Source organism: Cuculus canorus, chromosome 32, assembly GCF_017976375.1.
Source record: "Cuculus canorus isolate bCucCan1 chromosome 32, bCucCan1.pri, whole genome shotgun sequence".
Lineage (NCBI taxonomy): Eukaryota > Metazoa > Chordata > Aves > Cuculiformes > Cuculidae > Cuculus > Cuculus canorus.
Genome location: NC_071432.1, coordinates 1,370,178 through 1,387,537, shown reverse-complemented (window position 1 = coordinate 1,387,537; position 17,360 = coordinate 1,370,178). Strand labels below are relative to the sequence as shown.

At 66.5% G+C, this 17,360-nt stretch overlaps 1 protein-coding gene across 3 annotated transcripts in view; it reads right to left on the bottom strand.

Moving 5' to 3' along the window:
- The window catches only part of FLNA (filamin A), a 64,210-nt gene that overhangs the window by 32,404 nt on the left and 14,446 nt on the right, over positions 1 to 17,360 (bottom strand). For all 3 annotated transcript variants that reach the window (XM_054052206.1, XM_054052208.1, XM_054052209.1), the window contains exons 9-27: positions 16,803 to 17,003; positions 14,950 to 15,087; positions 14,115 to 14,238; positions 12,000 to 12,136; positions 11,360 to 11,553; positions 11,109 to 11,222; positions 10,361 to 10,504; positions 10,150 to 10,273; positions 8,904 to 9,064; positions 8,385 to 8,475; positions 8,137 to 8,306; positions 7,835 to 7,952; positions 6,952 to 7,202; positions 5,286 to 5,883; positions 5,025 to 5,198; positions 4,640 to 4,802; positions 2,858 to 3,018; positions 2,596 to 2,766; positions 6 to 129 (exon numbers count right to left, since the gene is read on the bottom strand). In XM_054052206.1, coding sequence (XP_053908181.1) covers positions 6 to 129; positions 2,596 to 2,766; positions 2,858 to 3,018; positions 4,640 to 4,802; positions 5,025 to 5,198; positions 5,286 to 5,883; positions 6,952 to 7,202; positions 7,835 to 7,952; positions 8,137 to 8,306; positions 8,385 to 8,475; positions 8,904 to 9,064; positions 10,150 to 10,273; positions 10,361 to 10,504; positions 11,109 to 11,222; positions 11,360 to 11,553; positions 12,000 to 12,136; positions 14,115 to 14,238; positions 14,950 to 15,087; positions 16,803 to 17,003 — 3,358 coding nt within the window. The remainder of the gene's footprint in view (positions 1 to 5; positions 130 to 2,595; positions 2,767 to 2,857; positions 3,019 to 4,639; positions 4,803 to 5,024; positions 5,199 to 5,285; positions 5,884 to 6,951; positions 7,203 to 7,834; positions 7,953 to 8,136; positions 8,307 to 8,384; positions 8,476 to 8,903; positions 9,065 to 10,149; positions 10,274 to 10,360; positions 10,505 to 11,108; positions 11,223 to 11,359; positions 11,554 to 11,999; positions 12,137 to 14,114; positions 14,239 to 14,949; positions 15,088 to 16,802; positions 17,004 to 17,360) is intronic.

Below are 17,360 nucleotides of genomic sequence, written 5' to 3'. Positions count from 1 at the left end.
CATACCTGCGCGGCACCTCCTCGTCGCCGTAGCGCACGGCGATGCTGTACGGCCCTTCGCGGGAGGGGACGTAGCTGACGCGCCGCGTCCCGTCCCCGGCGTCCACCACCTCCACGGGTTCCACCACACCTGCGGGAAACATGGCGTCAGGGGGACCCCGAAACCCCCACCTCGAGAACCCCGAAACCCGCAGGGCAGACCAAGACGTTATGGGGTACCCCAATAACCCCGGAATATCCCACAGGGCACCCCAAAACTCTCCAGGGCACCTCCGGAGCCCATGGGATCCCCACGGGGCACCCCAAAACCACACAGGGTGCCCCCAGATCCCACAGGGCACCTCCAGAGCCCATGGGACCCCACGGGGCACCCCAAAACCACACAGGGTGCCCCCAGATCCCACAGGGCACCTCCAGAGCCCATGGGACCCCACAGGGCACCCCAAAATCACACAAGGTGCCCCCAGATCCCACAGGGCACCTCCAGAGCCCATGGGATCCCCACGGGGCACCCCAAAACCACACAGGGTGCCCCCAGATCCCACAGGGCACCTCCAGAGCCCATGGGACCCCACGGGGCACCCCAAAACCACACAGGGTGCCCCCAGATCCCACAGGGCACCTCCAGAGCGCATGGGATCCCCACGGGGCACCCCAAAACCTCACAGGGTGCCCCCAGATCCCACAGGGCACCCCAAGACTCCATGGGGCGCCCCCAGAGCCCATGGGATACCACAGGGCACCCCAAAACCTAAGATCCCCTATAAAACCCCACAGGGGCACCCCAAGACCTCCCATAACATCCCACAAGGCACTCCGAGACCCTCCAGGGCACCCCCAGAGCCCATGGGACACCACGGGGCACCCCAAAACCCAAGCTCCCCTATAGAACCCCACAGGGGCACCCCAAGACCTCCCATAACATCCCACAAGGCACCCTGAGACCCTCCAGGGCACCCCGAGAGCCCATGGGACCCCACGGGGCACCCCAAAACCCAAGATCCCCTACAGAACGCCACAGGGGCACCCCAAGACCTTCCATAACATCCCACAAGGCACTCCGAGACCCTCCAGGGCACCCCGAGAGCCCATGGAACCCCACGGGGCACCCCAAAACCCCTCGGGGCACCTCCAGACCCCACAGGGGCACCCCAAGACCTCCCATAACAATCCCACAAGGCACTCCAAGGCCCTCCAGGGCACCCCCAGAGCCCATGGGACCCCATGGGGCACCCCAAAACCCCTCGGGGCACCTCCAGACCTCCCATAACATCCCACAAGGCACTCCGAGACCCTCCAGGGCACCCCAAGAGCCCATGGGACCCCACGGGGCACCCCAAAACCCCTCGGGGCACCTCCAGACCCCACAGGGGCACCCCAAGACCTCCCATAACATCCCACAAGGCACTCCGAGACCCTCCAGGGCACCCCCAGAGCCCATGGGATCCCACGGGGCACCCCAAAACCCCTCGGGGCACTTCCAGACCCCACAGGGGCACCCCAAGACCTCCCATAACATCCCACAAGGCACCCTGAGACCCTCCAGGGCACCCCAAGAGCCCATGGGTCCCCACAGGGCACCCCAAAACCCCTTGGGGCACCTCCAGACCCCATAGGGGCACCCCAAGACCTCCCATAACATCCCACAAGGCACTCCGAGACCCTCCAGGGCACCCCAAGAGCCCATGGGATCCCACAGCGCACCCCAAAACCCCCCGGGGCACCTCCAGACCCCACAGGGGCACCCCAAGACCTCCCATAACATCCCACAAGGCACTCCGAGACCCTCCAGGGCACCCCCAGAGCCCATGGGACCCCACGGGGCACCCCAAAACCCCTCAGGGCACCTCCAGACCCCACAGGGGCACCCCAAGACCTCCCATAACATCCCACAAGGCACCCTGAGACACTCCAGGGCACCCCAAGAGCCCATGGGACCCCATGGGGCACCCCAAAACCCCTTGGGGCACCTCCAGACCCCATAGGGGCACCCCAAGACCTCCTATAACATCCCACAAGGCACTCCGAGACCCTCCAGAGCCCATGGGTCCCCACGGGGCACCCCAAAACCCCTCGGGGCACCTCCAGACCCCACAGGGCACCCCAAGACCGCCCATAACATCCCACAAGGCACCCTGAGACGCTTCAGGGCACCCCAAGAGCCCATGGGATCCCACAGCGCACCCCAAAACCCAACATCCCCTACAGAACCCCACAGGGGCACCCCAAGACCTTCAATAACATCCCACAAGGTACCCCAAGACCCTCCAGGGCATCCCATGAGGCACCCCAAAACCCAACATCCCCTATAGAACCCCATAGGGGCACCCCAAGACCTCCCATAACATCCCACAAGGCACTCCGAGACCCTCCAGAGCCCATGGGTCCCCACGGGGCACCCCAAAACCCCTCGGGGCACCTCCAGACCCCACAGGGGCACCCCAAGACCTCCCATAACATCCCACAAGGCACTCCGAGACCCTCCAGAGCCCATGGGTCCCCACGGGGCACCCCAAAACCCCTCGGGGCACTTCCAGACCCCACAGGGCACCCCAGAGGTCACCCCCCCAGAGCCCCCTTGCACCCCAAAACCCACCTTTGGGGCCCTGGACCTTAACATCCAGCGGGGCAACGCCGGCTTTGCTGGTGTCGACGGTGAAGGCCTGGGGGACGTTGGCCCTGACGGCGCCCGGCGTCAATCCCGGCCCTGCGCATTTCACCTTGGAGGCGTCCACCACGTCCGTCACCGGCACCTTGAAGGGACTCCCTGCACGGCGGACACCCCCATCAGTACTTTGGGGGACACACACACACACGCAACCCCCGCGGCCCCCATCGGCCCCCGTGGCGGCGCTCACCGGGGACCTGGTGGCCACCGTAGGTGACGTTGAGGCTGTAGGTGCCGGGCTCGTAGGGGATGTATTCCACGGAGCAGCTGCCATCTTTGTTGTCCGTGCATGACATCTTGGCCTCCGAGGGACCCTCCACCGCCAGCCCCAGGCCCCCCGTGCCGGCACCCCTTCAGGCAGGGGGCAAAGGGGGTCAGCAGGAGCCCCAAAACCCCCCTCCCGGCCCCCGGGGCGAGGGGTGAAGAAGGGAGGATGTGGGGCGAGGAAGGCCGGGGGTCAGGAGAGATCGGGGTACGGGGGAGCGGAGGGGTGGGTCAGGCTAAGGGTCAGGCTATGGGGCTGGCTATGGGGCTAGGGTCAGGCTATGGGGCTGGGCGTCAGGCTATGGGGCTGTGGGGTCAAGCTATAGGGCTGGGGGTCAGGCTGTGGGTCAGGCTATGGGGCTGGCTATGGGGCTGTGGGGTCAAGCTATGGGGCTGGGGGTCAGGCTGTGTGTCAGGATATGGGGCTGTGGGTCAAGCTATGGGGCTGGGGGTCAGGCTGTGGGTCAGGCTATGGGGCTGTGGGTCAAGCTATGGGGCTGTGGGTCAGGCTGTGGGGCTGGGCGTCAGGCTGTGGGTCAGGCTATGGGGGTGTGGGTCAAGCTATGGGGCTGGGGGTCAGGCTGTGGTCAGGCTATGGGGCTGTGGGTCAGGCTGTGGGGCTGGGCGTCAGGCTATGGGGCTGGGGGTCAGGCTATGGGGCTGGGCGTCAGGCTATGGGGCTGTGGGTCAAGCTATGGGGCTGGGCGTCAGGCTGTGGGTCAGGCTATGGGGCTGGGCGTCAGGCTAGGGGGCTGGGGTTCAGGCCGTGGGTCAGGCTGGGGGCTGGGGGTCAGGCTGGGGGTCAGGCTGTGGGTCAAGCTATGGGGCTGTGGGTCAGGCTGTGGGTCAGGCTGTGGGTCAGGCTATGGGGCTGGGCGTCAGGCTGTGGGTCAGGCTATGGGGGTGTGGGTCAAGCTATGGGGCTGGGTGTCAGGCTGTGGGTCAGGCTATGGGGCTGGGGGTCATGCTGTGGGTCAGGTTATGGGGCTGGGCATGAGGCTATGGGGCTGTGGGTCAGGCTGTGGGTCAGGCTATGGGGCTGGGGGTCAGGCTGGGGGTCAGGCTGTGGGTCAGGCTATGGGGCTGGGCGTCAGGCTGTGGGTCAGGCTATGGGGGTGTGGGTCAAGCTATGGGGCTGGGGGTCAGGCTGTGGTCAGGCTATGGGGCTGTGGGTCAGGCTGTGGGGCTGGGTGTCAGGCTATGGGGCTGTGGATCAAGCTATGGGGCTGGGTGTCAGGCTGTGGGTCAGGCTATGGGGCTGGGGGTCATGCTGTGGGTCAGGTTATGGGGCTGGGCATGAGGCTATGGGGCTGTGGGTCAGGCTGTGGGTCAGGCTGTGGGTCAGGCTATGGGGCTGTGGGTCAAGCTAGGGGGCTGTGGGTCAGGCTATGGGGCTGTAGGTCAGGCTATGGGGCTGGGGGTCAGGCCGTGGGTCAGGCCGTGGGTCAGGCTATGGGGCTGTGGGTCAGGCCGTGGGTCAGGCTGTGGGTCAGGCTATGGGGCTAGGGGTCAGGCTGGGGGTCAGGCTATGGGGCTGGGGGTCAGGCTGTGGGTCAGGCTGTGGGTCAGGCTATGGGGCTGGGGGTCAGGCCGTGGGTCAGGCCGTGGGTCAGGCTATGGGGCTGTGGGTCAGGCCGTGGGTCAGGCTGTGGGTGAGGCTATGGGGCTGTGGGTCAGGCCGTGGGTCAGGCCTTGGGGCAGCCCTCACCGGGTCTCCACGGTGAAGCGGTTGGGCCGGTGCGTGGTGCCGCCCTGCAGGCCGGGGCCGTGGACGCGCACGCGGCTGGGGTCGCAGCCCTCGGTGACGGGGACGCGGAAGGGGCTGTGGGGCACGGGGCTGCCGCCGTAGCTCACCTCCACCGTATGCACACCTGCGGGGCACGGCGCTCGGCTATGGGGCTGCCCCACGGCACGCCCCACACGGTTGTGGGGCGCAGAGCTGTCGGCGTAGCTCACTTCCACCGTGCGCTCCTCACGCTGCCCCACAACACCCCACAGCACAGCGCTCTCGTCCGCTGCGTACAGGCCCGGGGGCCGCATGGGGCACAAGCTATGGGGCTGGCGCTGCCCCACGGCGGCCCCACGGCGCTCACCCTCCTCGTAGGGCGTGTACTCCACGTGGTAGGTGCCATCGCCACGATCCTCCACGAAGGTCTCGGTGCTGTTGCCCGAGGGGTTGACGACGCGGGCCTTGACGTGAGGGCCCCCGGCCGGGCCCAGCGCCCGCGCGTCCACCTCAAACGCCGTCACGGCCTCCCGGAAAACACCTGCAGCCACAGTGTCACCAAAGCAGGCCCTGGCCACGTCCCCACGTCCCCAGCGCGGCGTCCTCACGCTCTCAGGCCTGCACTCACCTTTGCCGTCCACGCCGGGCCCGTACACCTTGACGGCAGCGGTGTCGCAGGGCGGCTCCACGCGCACCTTGCTGGGGAAGTGCGGCACGGGCTGCCCGCCGTACTCCACGGTGATGGTGTAGACACCGGGGCTGAGCGCCGTGTAGGCGATGGTGTAGGTGCCGTCGCCGTTATCCTCCACGCGCACCTCAGCGTGAGCGCCCGCTTCCGACGTGATGCCAATGGTGAGTTCGGCTGTGCCGGCGCGGCTGCAGTCCACGCGGAACTGACCCGGCTGCCCGGCCGTGGCGCTTTCCAAACCCGGCCCCGAACACGTCACCTTGGAGGCGTCGAACGGCGCGCGCACAGCGGCACGGAACGGCGAGCCCGGCACGTGGGTGCCGGCGAAGAGGATGTTGATGTTGTAGTCGCCGGGTTCGGTGGGGAGGTAGGAGACGGCGCAGGTGCCATCGCCGTTGTCCTGGCACTCGATCTTGGCCTCGCACGGGCCCTCCACGGTCAGCCCCAGCCCGCCCGTGCCCGCGCCTTTGGTGTCGATGGTGAACGGCGCCGGCACCCCGGCCTGGCCGCCCTGCAGCCCCGGCCCGAAGGCGCGCACCTGCGGAGGAGAGAGAGAGGGGCGCTGTGGGGCGGGGGATCGTGGTGTGGGGCAGGGGGGGTCATGGTGTGGGGCAGGGGGGGCTCACGGTGTGGGGCAGGGGGGGATCATGGTGTGGGGAAGGGGGGCTCATGGTGTGGGGCAGGGGGGGTCATGGTGTGGGGCGGGGGAGGTCATGGTTAGGGGCAGGGGGTCTCATGGTGTGGGGAAGGGGGGCTCATAATGTGGGGCAGGAGGGGCTCATGGTGTGGAGCAGGGGGGGCTCATGGTGTGGGGAAGGGGGGGGTCACGGTGTGGGGCAGGGGGGGCTCATGGTGTGGGGAAGGGGGGCTCATGGTGTGGGGCAGGGGGGGCCATGGTGTGGAGCAGGGGGGGCCACGGTGTGGGGCAGGGAGGGGTCATGGTGTGGGGCGGGGGGGGATCATAGTGTGGGGCAGGAGGGCTCGTGGTGTGGGGCAGGGGGGTCCATGGTGTGGGGCAGGGGGGTCCGTGGTGTGGGGCAGGGGGGGCCGTGGTGTGGGGCAGGGGGGGGATCATAGTGTGGGGCAGAGGGGGCTCATGGTGTGGGCAGGGGGGGCCCATGGTGTGGGGCAGGGGGGGCTCATGGTGTGGGGAAGGGGGGGCCATGGTGAGGGGCAGGGGGGGGTCATGGTGAGGGGCAGGGGGGGCTCATGGTGTGGGGCAGGGGGGGCTCATAATGTGGGGCAGGGGGGGCCCATGGTGTGGGGCAGGGGGGGCCATGTTGTGGGGCAGGGGGGGCCCATGGTGTGGGGCGGGGGGGGCTCATGGTGTGGGGCAGGGGGGTTCATAGTGTGGGGCAGGGGGGCCATGGTGTGGGACACCTTGTTGGGGTCAAGGGGGGCACCTCGAGGGCGAAGGGGCTGCCGGGCAGGGGGTGTCCCCCATATCCCCCAACCCACCCCATGTGTCCCCCCCATATCCCCCCTGTGCCCCCCACCTTGCTGGGGTCCGGGGGGGGCAGCGCCTCGAGGGCGAAGGGGCTGCCGGGCAGGGGGTGTCCCCCATATCCCCCAACCCACCCCATGTGTCCCCCCCATATCCCCCCACCTTGCTGGGGTCCGGGGGGGGCAGCGCCTCGAGGGCGAAGGGGCTGCCGGGCAGGGGGTGTCCGTCGAGGCTGAGCTCCAGGCGGTGGGGGCCGGGGGCGCGGGGCCGCAGGCGCAGGCGGGTGCTGTTCTGGGGGGACCCCGGCTCGGGGGTGCACGGCACTGCCTGTCCCCCCGGGCCCGTCAGGCGCACCCCAACTCGCTCCGGCGGCGCCGACACCGTCACCTCGGTCTCTTTGCCCACCTCCAGGGCTGGGGGGGGGGAAAGGGGGAGCATCAGGACAGCCCCAACACCTCGAGCCCCAAAGCGGGGACCCCCCAGACGCCTCCAGACCCCCACAGCCCCCCTCACCCCCAAAGGGGTTCCCCAGTGCCCTCCAGGCAGCCTCAAACGGGGTCCCCAATGCCCCCCAGCCTCCTCCCCAGCCCCCCACACCTCCAAAGGGGATCCCAGATCCCCTCCAGGCCTCCCCAAAGGGGGTCCCCAATGCCCCCGAGCCCCCCTCACCTCCAATGGGGGTCCCCAATGCCCCCCAGTCCCCTCCCCAGCCCCCTCACCCCCAAAGGGGATCCCCAATGCCCTCCAGGCCCCCCCAAAGGGGGTCCCCAATGCCCCCCAGCCCCCTCCCCAGCCCCCCCTCACCCCCAAAGGGGATCCCCAATGCCCTCCAGGCCCTCCCAAAGGGGGTCCCCAATGCCCCCCAGCCCCCTCCCCAGCCCCCCTCACCCCCAAAGGGGATCTCCAATGCCCCTCAGCCCCCCCACCCAGCCCCCAAAGGGGGCCCCCACCTCTCCCAGCCCCCTTTCAGCCCCTCCCGCAGCCCCCGTCACCCCCAAAGGGGATCCCCGCTGCCCCCCAGTCTCAGGGCCCCCCCGGTCCGTACGCTCGTCCAGGCCGGTGATGCAGATCTTGCCCAAGTCGAGGCCAGGCGACACCGCGACGGCAAAGGGGCTCTTGGGGATCGGGTCCCCCCCGTACGACACCGACACCCCCAGCGTGCCCTGGGCATTATGGGATGTTGTGGGGTATTATGGGATGCGTTTGGGATTATTATGGGACGTCTCGGGGTATCCGCTGCACGAGGGCGTAGGTGACAGCGGGGGGTTTTTATGGGATGTCTCGGGGTATCCGCTGCACGAGGGCGTAGGTGACAGCGGGGGGTTATTATGGGATGTCTCGGGGTACCTGCTGTACGGGGGTGTAGGTGACGGTGTGGGTGCCGTCGTGGTTGTCGATCACCTCCAGGTCCCGCACGGCCTCGCCCTTTCCGCTCCCGGTCACCTGCACGTCCAGAGCCGCACGGCCGCCGGCCTTGGTGTTCACCGTGAAGTGCGTGGGTTTCCCCAGCTCCACACCTGCAGGGGGGGGTGAAAGGAGGGTCAGGGGGGCCCCCCCAAACCCATGAAGGGTCCCCCCACTGCCCCCCGACTCACCGGTGCGGCTGAGGCCGGGCCCCTCCGCCTTCACCTTGCTGGCGTCGTGCGCAGGGTCCACCTTGATCCGGATGGGGCTGGTGGGGGTGGCCTAAGGGGGGACCCCAAAGTCAGACCCGGCCGTTCCAGGCCCCCCTGAGCTCCCCCAGACCTCCCCAAACCCCTCCAGCCAACATGGCTGGCAAAGAGCACCATGGTGGCATAGATGTCAGACCCACGGGGGGACCTCAAAACCCCCCAACTCCCCACAGATCCCCCCAAACTCCACCCCTACACTCCCAGACATCCCTCTAAACTCCCCCCAGAGCACCCCAAACAACCCCCAGACACCCCAAAACCATCCCAAGCCCCTGAGCTTCCCTCAAGCTCCCCCTGAACCCCAACCCCAACCTGGCTGGCAAAGAGCACCACGACGGCGTAGTTGCCAGACCTATGTTGGGGGACTCCAAAACCCACCCCAATCGCCCCTAAACACACTCTAACCCTCTCAAAAGCCCCCCCAAAAGCCCCCCATCCCACCTGGTCGGCGAAGAGCACCATGATAGTGTAGTTCCCGGCGCCGCGCGGCGTGTAGCGCACGGTGAAGGTGTCGTTGTCGTTGCGGATGATGTCGAAGTCGACGTCGGCCTCAGCTGGGCCAACCACGCCTGGGGCACACTTGATCCCGATGCTCACGTCCCCTGAGGGGGCCGAAGGGGGGGGTCAGCACCCCAAAAACACCCCCGGAGACCCCTCCTGGCACTCCCACACCCCAAAACCACCTACACAGAGATAAACCCTCTCCCAGTACCCCCACAGAGGGACCCTGGCCCCCAAACCCCACATGCACCCCAGAAACACTCCTAGAGACCCCCCTAGCACCCCAAACTCCACAGGCCCCCCTAAACCCCTTTCATCCCCACCAAACATCCCTTGAAGACCCCCAATTCCACCCCTTCAAAGCCCCTCCTGTCCCTCAGTTTCTCCCAACCCCTGCAAGTCTCCCCCTACACCACCTGCATTCCCCCCCAAACCCCCTCATTTCCCCAACACCCCCAAAGCCCCCCCAAACCCCTTAATTGCCCTCCAGTTCCCCCCAAAGCCCCTACAACCCCCTCAATTCTTCCCCAAAGCCCCCTCAAACCCCCAATCGCCCCCCAGTTCCCCTCAAAGCCCCTACAACCCCCTCAATTCTTCCCCAAAGCCCCCTCAAACCCCCAGTTCCCCCCAAAGCCTCTCCAACCCCCCAATCCTCCCCCAAATTGCCCCCCAATCCCCTCCAAAGCCGCCTCCAAGCCACTCAATTCCCCCAAAAGCCCCTCGAACCCTCTCAATTCTACCCCAAAGCCCCCACCAAAACCCCCAATTGCCCCGCGAAGCCCCTTCACGCCCCCCAATTCCCAACCAAAACCCCCAATTGCCCCGCAAAGCCCCTTCACGCCCCCCAATTCCCAACCAAAACCCCCAATTGCCCCGCGAAGCCCCTTCACGCCCCCCAATTCCCAACCAAAACCCCCAATTGCCCCGCAAAGCCCCTTCACGCCCCCCAATTCCCAACCAAAACCCCCAATTGCCCCACAAAGCCCCTTCACGCCCCCCAATTCCCAACCAAAACCCCCCCAATTCCCCATAAAGCACCCTCCAACTCCGCAATTCTCCCCCCAAGCCCCCAAATTTTCTCTTAATCCCCTCAAAACATCAAACTGCCCCTCCAGTTCCCCCCAAAGCTCTCTGCAACCCCCCCCAATTCTCCCCCAAAGCCCCCCCAGCTCCCCCCAAACCTCACCCTGCCCGGCCTCAGCGCAGTCCACGGTGAAGTGAGTGGGTTCGTGGGCCTTGAGGCCGGTCTTAGCCACGCCAGGGCCGTAGACCTTCACCTTGTGGGGGTGGCTGCCGGCCCCTACACCCACCTGCGGTTTTGGGGGGGACACAGGGTCAGCCCAGCATCCCCCGGGGATTTGGGGACCCCTCTGGGGTTTTGGGAACCCTCCTCTTACCCGGAAGGGGCTGTTGGGGACACTGACGCCGCCCCACGACACCACAGCCGTGTGCTTGAGCGGCTTCTTGGGGACGTAGGAGCAGCGGAAGGTGCCGTCGCCGTTGTCCCTCACTGCCACATCCACTGGGTTGCCCTCAGCATCCTGGCAACAAAGCGGGGGGTCAGCACCCCAAAAATGGACTGGGAACCAAAACCCCAGCCTTGGACCCCCAAAACTCAGCCTAGGACTCCCCTACAGCACCCCAAAACAACACCAAAACCCCCAAAACCCGGCCTGGGACACCCCCCCCACAGCACCCCAAAAAAAAAAACACTAGGACCCCCCCAAAACAACACTAGGACCCCCAAAAAACAACACTAGGACCCCCCAAAAACATCCTGGGACCCCCAAAACCCATCTTGGGACATTCCAAACCACCCTGTGACCCCCCCAGATCCCACCACAACACCACAAAACTGCCCTGGGACCCCAAGAATCACCCTGGAACTCCCACAGCAACCCCAAACCACACCAGAACCCCCAAACCCCACCCCTTGCCCCCCCAAAACCTCTCTGAGATCCCCCTACACCAAACCCACCGCACAAAATCACCATGGGGACCCTCAAATCCCCACCCCCTTCACACGGAGACTCCTAAAATCCTTCTTAAACCTCATAACCTCCCCGAACCCCCTCTGTGTCCCATCCTACCTGGGATGGCGTCCCCCAACTTGCACCCCCAGCCCCCCTAAACGCCCCCTCTCACCTGCATCTGCACTTTGAGGGGTCCTTTGCCCCCGTTTTTGGCGTCCACGGTGAACTCGGCAGGTTTGTTGATGGCCACCCCCGTCTTCTCCAGCCCCGGTCCGTGAGCCTTCACCTGCAGACGAGGAGGATGGAGGGGGTTACCGGGATCCCCGCGTGGTTTTGGAGCGCCGTGGAGGGTCCCAGGCTGGGTTTTAAGGGTCCTTGAGTCTTTTTTTGGGGTGCAGGGGGGGGGACTTGCAGGTCCCCAACCTTCTCAGGGAAGGAGTCTCGGGTGGCGGGGCGGATGTCGGCCATGAAGGGGCTGCGGGCGATGTCCTCGTTGTCGCAGAGGACATGGACGGCGTAGGCGCCGGGCTCTTGCGGCCAGTACCGCACGTCGCACGAGCCGTCCCCACGGTCGTCGCACTCAATCTTCGCCTGCGAGGGCCCCTCCACCGAGAAACCTGGGTCGGGGCACAAACGGGGTGGTCAGAGGCACCCCAAAACCTCTCCTGAAACCCCCGAAACCTTCCTGGCACCACCAGAGCAACCATAGAGCCCCACGACATTGCTGGGGTGTGCAGGGAAACCATAGCCCCCCTAAACATCCAGAGGGGCCCCCCAATAAATCTGGGGGGACACAAAGGGGGTCCGGGGCACCCCAAAACTCCCTCCTCACTCACTCAGGGGTCCCAGATCTGCCCCCTCCCGAGGGGTCCCAGCCCGCCCCAACTTATCAAGGGGTTCCCAAACGCTCCCCCCATCCCAAGGGCTGTCCCTGAGGGTGCCCCAAACACCCCCAAAGTGCTCCCACTGCCCTCCTAAGGGTTCCCCCTCTCCTCAAATACCCCCCAAATTCTCGCTCCCCCAACACCGAGGGTTCCCCCCCTCCCCAAAGCCCTTCCCTCACCGAGCGTGCCCACGTCATCGCCGATGGCCTCCACCACGAAGTCGGCGGCCTTGCCGGCCACGCCGCCCTCCAGGCCGGGCCCCCAGGCCCTCACGCGGGGGGCTCCGCCGCCGGGGGACACCCGCACCTCAAAGGGGCTGCGGAGGGGTCAGGGGCAGCGCCCGCTGCTCCCAGGGACCCCCACGAGACCCCCCCCAGTGGCCCTCCCAGTGCCACCAGCACCCCTCCCTCCTCCCCCAGACCCCAGTGTGCCCACAGAGACCCCCCCAGTGCCCCAGAGACCCCCCCAGACCTCCCAGTGCCCATTCCCAGTGCCTCCAGTGTTCCCCAGTCCCTCCCAGCACTCCCAGAGACCCCCCCAGACCTCCCGGTGCCCATTCCCAGTGCCTCCAGTGTTCCCCAGTCCCTCCCAGCACTCCCAGTGACCCCCCCAGACCTCCCAGTGCCCATTCCCAGTGCCTCCAGTGTTCCCCAGTCCCTCCCAGCACTCCGCAGACCCCCTCCCAGACCTCCCAGTGCCCATTCCCAGTGCCTCCAGTGTTCCCCAGTCCCTCCCAGCACTCCCAGTGACCCCCCCAGACCTCCCAGTGCCCATTCCCAGTGCCTCCAGTGTTCCCCAGTCCCTCCCAGCACTCCCAGTGACCCCCCCCAGACCTCCCAATGCCCATTCCCAGTGCCTCCAGTGTTCCCCAGTCTCTCCCAGCACTCCCAGTGACCCCCCCCAGACCTCCCAATGCCCATTCCCAGTGCCTCCAGTATTCCCCAGTCTCTCCCAGCACTCCCAGTGACCCCCCCAGACCTCCCAGTGCCCATTCCCAGTGCCTCCAGTGTTCCCCAGTCCCTCCCAGCACTCCCAGTGACCCCCCCAGACCTCCCAGTGCCCATTCCCAGTGCCTCCAGTGTTCCCCAGTCCCTCCCAGCACTCCCAGTGACCCCCCCAGACCTCCCGGTGCCCATTCCCAGTGCCTCCAGTGTTCCCCAGTCCCTCCCAGCACTCCCAGTGACCCCCCCAGACCTCCCGGTGCCCATTCCCAGTGCCTCCAGTGTTCCCCAGTCCCTCCCAGCACTCCCAGTGACCCCCCCAGACCTCCCGGTGCCCATTCCCAGTGCCTCCAGTGTTCCCCAGTCCCTCCCAGCACTCCCAGTGACCCCCCCAGACCTCCCAGTGCCCATTCCCAGTGCCTCCAGTCCCTCCCAGCACTCCCAGTGACCCCCCCAGACCTCCCAGTGCCCATTCCCAGTGCCTCCAGTGTTCCCCAGTCCCTCCCAGCACTCCCAGTGCCCATTCCCAGTGCCTCCAGTGTTCCCCAGTCCCTCCCAGCACTCCCAGTGCCCATTCCCAGTGCCTCCAGTGTTCCCCAGTCTCTCCCAGCACTCCCAGTGACCCCCCCAGACCTCCCAGTGCCCATTCCCAGTGCCTCCAGTGTTCCCCAGTCCCTCCCAGCACTCCCAGTGACCCCCCCAGACCTCCCAGTGCCCATTCCCAGTGCCTCCAGTGTTCCCCAGTCTCTCCCAGCACTCCCAGTGACCCCCCCAGACCTCCCAGTGCCCATTCCCAGTGCCTCCAGTGTTCCCCAGTCCCTCCCAGCACTCCCAGTGACCCCCCAGACCTCCCAGTGCCCATTCCCAGTGCCTCCAGTGTTCCCCAGTATCTCCCAGCACTCCCAGCGACACCCCCAGACCTCCCAGTGCCCATTCCCAGCGCCTCCAGTGTTCCCCAGTCCCTCCCAGCACTCCCAGTGACCTCCCCAGACCTCCCAGTGCCCATTCCCAGTGCCTCCAGTGTTCCCCAGTCCCTCCTAGCACTCCGCAGACCCCCCCAGACCTCCCAGTGCCCATTCCCAGTGCCTCCAGTGTTCCCCAGTCCCTCCCAGCACTCCCAGTGACCCCCCCAGACCTCCCAGTGCCCATTCCCAGTGCCTCCAGTGTTCCCCAGTCCCTCCCAGCACTCCGCAGTCCCACGCGCTGGGTCCCCAACTCCTCCCATTGCCCCATAGCTGCCCCCCTAGTCTCTCCCAGTCCCTTCCCCTGCTCCCAGTACCATCTGCAGAGGATGTGCTGCCCTCCCAGTCCCTCCCAGTCCCTCCCAGTCCCTCCCAGTGTCCCCAGTCTCACCTGCGCGGGATGTGCTGCCCGCCCCACGTCGCTGACACCGTGTAAGTTCCGGGCACAGTGGGGAAATACTCAAAGCCGAAGACACCGTCGCCGAGTTCCGTCTGCTTCACCGACTCCGCGCCCTCTGCAGAGGCCATTAGGGGGGGAACACAACCCCAAAGAGCCCCACAAGACCCCCCAAAATCCCCAACCTCCCTGCCAGAACCCCCCCGGACCCTCCCCAAAACCCCAACGACCCCACAAATCCCCTGAATCCCAATGACCCCCACAACTCTCCTAAAGCCCCAAACTTCCCCCCCCAGAATGGGAACGACCCCCCCAGAATGGCAATGACCCCCCCCAGAATCCCTACGACCCCCCCAGAATCCCTACGACACCCCCAGAATGGCAACGACCCCCCCCAGAATCCCTACGACCCCCCCAGAATGGCAACGACCCCCCCCAGAATCCCAACGACCCCCCCAGAATGCCAACGACCCCCCCCAGAATGCCAATGACCCCCCCCAGAATGCCAACGACCCCCCTCAGAATGGCAATGACTCCCCCAGAATGCCAATGACGCCCCCAGAATGCCAACGACCCCCCCAGAATGCCAACGACCCCCCAGAATGCCAATGACACCCCAAGAATGCCAACGACCCCCCCCAGAATGGCAACGACTCCCCCAGAATCCCAATGACGCCCCCAGAATCCCAACGCCCCCCCCAGAAACCCCCCGCACCCCCCACCCCAGAGCCCAACCTGCCCTCCCAAAAGCCTCCCCGAAGGTCCCTCGAGCAGAGGCCGAGGGCTGTGTCGGGGTCCCCCCCACCCCTATTTTGGGGTCCCCACTCACTGGGCCCGCGGACGCCGACGCGCAGCTCGCCGCTGCCCGCGCCCTTCGTGTGCACCTTGAAGTCCGCCGTCTCCTGCACGCGCAGCCCCTTGGGCTGCAGCCCCCGCCCCACGGCGCGGCACGCCGACGGCGTGCAGGCTGCGGGCAGCGTGTCAGGGGCGTCCCCAAAAGCCGGGCACCCCAAAACCCACCCAGAGACCCCAAACCCACTCAGGGGACACCCCCAAAACCTGGGAGGGAGGGAGGGCAAAACCCCACCCATTGGGACCCCAGAACCACAGCAAGGGGCAGGAAGGGAGAGCACCCCAAAAAATGTAAAGGGTGCCGGTGGATGGGGGACCTCCAAATCTGCATTAAGGGGAGAGGGGACCCCCAAACTTGCATTAAGGGAGATGGGGACCTCCAAATCTGCATTAGGGGAGATGGGGACCCCCAAACCTGCACTGGGGGAGAGGGGAAGCCCCAAACCTGTGCTGGAGGACACACTGGGAGGAGAGGAGACCCCTAGACCTGCAATGGGGGAGATGGGGACCCCCAAAGCTGTGCTGGTAGACACACTGTGAGGAGAGGGGACCCCCCAAACCTGCATTAGGGGAGACAGAGAGCCCCAAACCTGTGCTGGGGGAGATGAGGACCCCCAAAACTACATTAAGGGGTGATGGGGACTCCCAAACCTGTGCTGGGGGGGCACACTGGGAGGATAGGGGACCCCCAAACCTCCATTAAGGGGCGATGGGGACCCCTAAACCTCTGCTGGCAGACATACTGGGAAGAGAGAGGACCCCCAAAACTGCACTGGGGGCACACTGGGAGGAGAAGGGACCCCCAAACCTGTGTTGGGGGAGATAGGGACCCCCCAAACCTGCACCAGGGGCCACACTGGAAGGAGAGGGGACCCCCAAAACAGCAGTAGGGGAGAGGAGGACCCCCAAACATGCACCGGGGAGGGACCCGGGCATGCGGGGCCCCCCCAGCGCATGCAGCAGGCTTTGGGGGGCAGGAAGGGCCCCCTAACTCCCCCCGTACCGTCAGCGCCGCGAGGAACAGGCAGAAGGAGCAGGAGGAGGCGAAGAGAGACAGAGCGGAGTCACGGGGGGCGCGGGGCCCCCCCCAGCGACAGGCAGAGCCCCCCGGCACCGGCCCAGGGGGGCGGAAGCACAGAGACCCCCCCGAGGCAGGGGGCGGAAGCACAGAGAGACCCTGAGTGGGAAGGACAGAGAGCCCCGAGTTAGGAAGGACAGACACCCCCAAGCCTGGGGGTGGGACACAGAGAACCCCGAGTTTGGAGTCTGGGGGGGAGACAAGGGGCCCCCAAGCTGGGGGGGGGGCAGAGATCTCCAAGCTGGGAAGGACAGCGACCCCCAAGCTACGGGAGGGGGGCGCAGAGACCCCCGAGTCCAGAGGGGACAGACCCCCAAGCCAACAGGCAGTGGGGTGACATAGGGCGCAGAGCCCCCCCAGTTTAGGAGGACACAGAGACCCCCAAGTTGCGGGGAGTGAGGAAACACAGACCCACAAGTTATGGGAAGGACAGAGGCTCTCAAGTCAGGAAGGACAGGGACCCCCAAGTTGGGGGGCAGAGGAGGACAAAGCCCCCTGAGTTGGGGGGCAGGAGGATGGAGTCCCCTCCAGTTGGAGGGCAGAGGACAGGGACCCCCAAGTTGGGGGGCAGAGGAGAACAGGGACCCCCAAGCTGGGGGGCGCAGGACAGAGGCCCCAAGTTGGGGAGGTACAGAGGTCTCAAAGTCAGGAAGGACAGAGCCCCCACAAGCTGGGGAGCAGAGGAGGACAGGGACCCCGATTTGGGGGATGGGGACCCCCGAGTTGTGCGGCAGAGGAGGATGGGGACTCACCCTGCCCCACGTTGACGGTGAAGGGGCTGCGCGGGATGGGGGCTCCCCCGAAGGAGACGTGCACGGTGTGGGACCCCTCGGCCGTGGGGCGATAGGTGCAGCGGAAGGCGCCGTCACCGCGCGGCTCCAGCACCGGCTCCACTATCCCGCGGCGTCCGCTGGGGTCCACGATGGACACCTCGACCTCGCCAGGGCCCGCACCTGCCAGGCACAGCGCTAAGGGGGGGTCCTGAACCCCAAAATCCCATCCCCTCAACCTCACAGGGGCCCACGCCTGCCAGGCACAGCGTTGGTGGGGGCCCTGAACCCCCAAATCCCATCTTCCAGACCTCACCAGAGCCCATGCCTGCTGGCACTGTAGCATCACGGGGAGCTCGGATCATCCGAGTCCCCCGAAAAACCCCCAAAGCCCCCCAACTCCCCCTTAGGAGTCCCACAGAGACCCCCCCAAATCCAATAGAGACCGCAAATGTCCCCAGAGCCTCTCAAAACCCGAGTCCCCCAAAGCCTTCTCAGAGCTCCCCCAACACCCTAAAACCACCCCAAACCCCCCTCAGA